The sequence below is a fragment of the Bison bison genome, unplaced genomic scaffold (genome assembly GCF_000754665.1).
Source record: "Bison bison bison isolate TAMUID 2011002044 unplaced genomic scaffold, Bison_UMD1.0 scf7180017864456, whole genome shotgun sequence".
In the NCBI taxonomy this organism is placed as follows: domain Eukaryota; kingdom Metazoa; phylum Chordata; class Mammalia; order Artiodactyla; family Bovidae; genus Bison; species Bison bison.
This window is the reverse complement of record NW_011495018.1, coordinates 160,520-162,250: the sequence shown is the minus strand read 5'-3', so window position 1 is coordinate 162,250 and position 1,731 is coordinate 160,520. Positions and strand designations below refer to the sequence as shown.

General features: G+C 67.4%; 1 protein-coding gene across 1 annotated transcript in view; it reads left to right on the top strand.

Moving 5' to 3' along the window:
• INPP5A (inositol polyphosphate-5-phosphatase, 40kDa) overlaps positions 1-1,731 on the top strand; it is a 109,579-nt gene that overhangs the window by 73,894 nt on the left and 33,954 nt on the right. Inside the window, exon 8 of the mRNA XM_010859554.1 lies at positions 22-173. Within this exon, the coding sequence (XP_010857856.1) occupies positions 22-173 (152 nt within the window). The remainder of the gene's footprint in view (positions 1-21; positions 174-1,731) is intronic.

The window sequence follows — 1,731 nt, the reverse complement described above, 5'->3', positions numbered from 1 at the left end:
TTCCTGTCTCTGCCCCCGCAGTGCCTTCGACTTGGTGAACATCCACCTTTTCCATGATGCTTCCAACCTGGTTGCCTGGGAGACCAGCCCCTCCGTGTACTCAGGGATCCGGCACAAGGCCCTGGGCTACGTGCTCGACAGGTGGGTGCTGAGGAGCCCCTCCCCACCCGCCTCTGCAGAGGATTGAGGCTGGCTTTTCACCTTGTCCTAGCTTGCTTTCCCGTTTACCAAAAATACAAAACTGACACATGTCGACCCGATGATAAAGCACAAGCCCTGCCCCCTGCCCCCTGCCCCCTGCCTGCTTAGTGCCGCCTCCGTCCCCGCTCTGCCCCTGCTTCCCGGTCAGAGCTTCGGGCCCCTGAGCAGAGGGGCGGCCGCCTCGGTGGTCTTCAGGACGGGGGCTCCACCTCCGGCTCTCGGCCCCGCAGCCCCCCGGCCCCATCAGAGCCTGTGCGCCGGGCCCCCACCTGGGCCCTCTGGCCCTCGTCTGTCCGTGGTGATCTCCTGTGACCTCTGCCGCATCAGCACTAAGGCCCTGTTGTCTGGGCAGGAGAGGCCGTCTCACCCCGGGTAATCGGCCGTTCAGGCCTGGTTTCCCAGAGCCCAGCACCTGCGAGCCCTCCCCTACAGCAGCCCCGCTCTCAGGGGGCCCAGCCTGCCTGGCCTTGGGAAGTGTGTCCAATTTCCCCAGGGCCCTGCCGGCCCGCCTGGACCCCAAGTTGTGCTTGGCCAGGACACGCCCTGGATGGAGCGGGAGGTCAGGGCCTGTGCCTGGGATGAGGCAGTGGTCCCCAAGGTCCATCCGTCATCCTGAGACCCCGCACGTGGAGGACACGGGGGTCTGCCTGCCCTTGCCGCATCCACAGCGGACACTCCTCGGGGCTGGGTGTCCAGCTGTGGACCGAGCTGGGTGTTGATTGCCGGAGGCAGGGACAGCAGGCTGGACCCGAGCCTTCGCCGCTCGGGGCCAGGGTAGCCGGGTGCCAGCACAGCCGGGTCGGTGCTGAGGCTCCAGGCAGTCAGCCCGCAGGGGCATCGGCCTGCAGCCCAACTGGAACAGTCTTCTTGGTACAGGGGAAGGGGGACGGGCAGTGACGAGTCTGCAGTCACGGCAGACTCGGGAGTGGCCGGACAGGCCTCCCGGGCCACCTTCAGGGCAGGGCCGAGCTGGCCGGGGAATGGACCGCTCTTGGAGGCTGCGGTCGGTCGGCAGAGGCGAGTGGCCTCAGGGCCTCAGGGCCTGAACTGCTGCTGCTCCGCGGCCCCGGGAAGCGGCCTCTGCGTTCCCATGGACGGCGTCTGTGGGGCGCCCAGCCAGCCGCGTCCGGACCTCCCGGCGCGGCCAGCTCCCGCACAAAGGGCTGCTCTGTGGTGGTGAGTGACGGACGCCCTTTCATCGGGGCTGCTAACCTTTTGGCAGCCACCAGCAGACGGCATTCTGCTCTGCCGATGGGAGCACAATGCCACGCTGGCCCCTGAATGGACGCTGCCACCAAGGGGGCCCCATTCAGGGCGTTGGGAATCTCTGGGAGCATTGTCTGCGGCCGACATGGGCGCAGAGAGGCAGTGCGGGGGTCCTGGCTCAATCTCCCCAGAGGGCCTTGCAGGCCCATTTCCACCCAGGCCTGGGAAGGGCGGCCCGGTCCCCCACAGGCTGGGCCGGGGGACCTGGGTTAAGACCGAGGGGCACCTCGTGCCATCCTTGCAACTCTCCTGTGACTAGAAGAT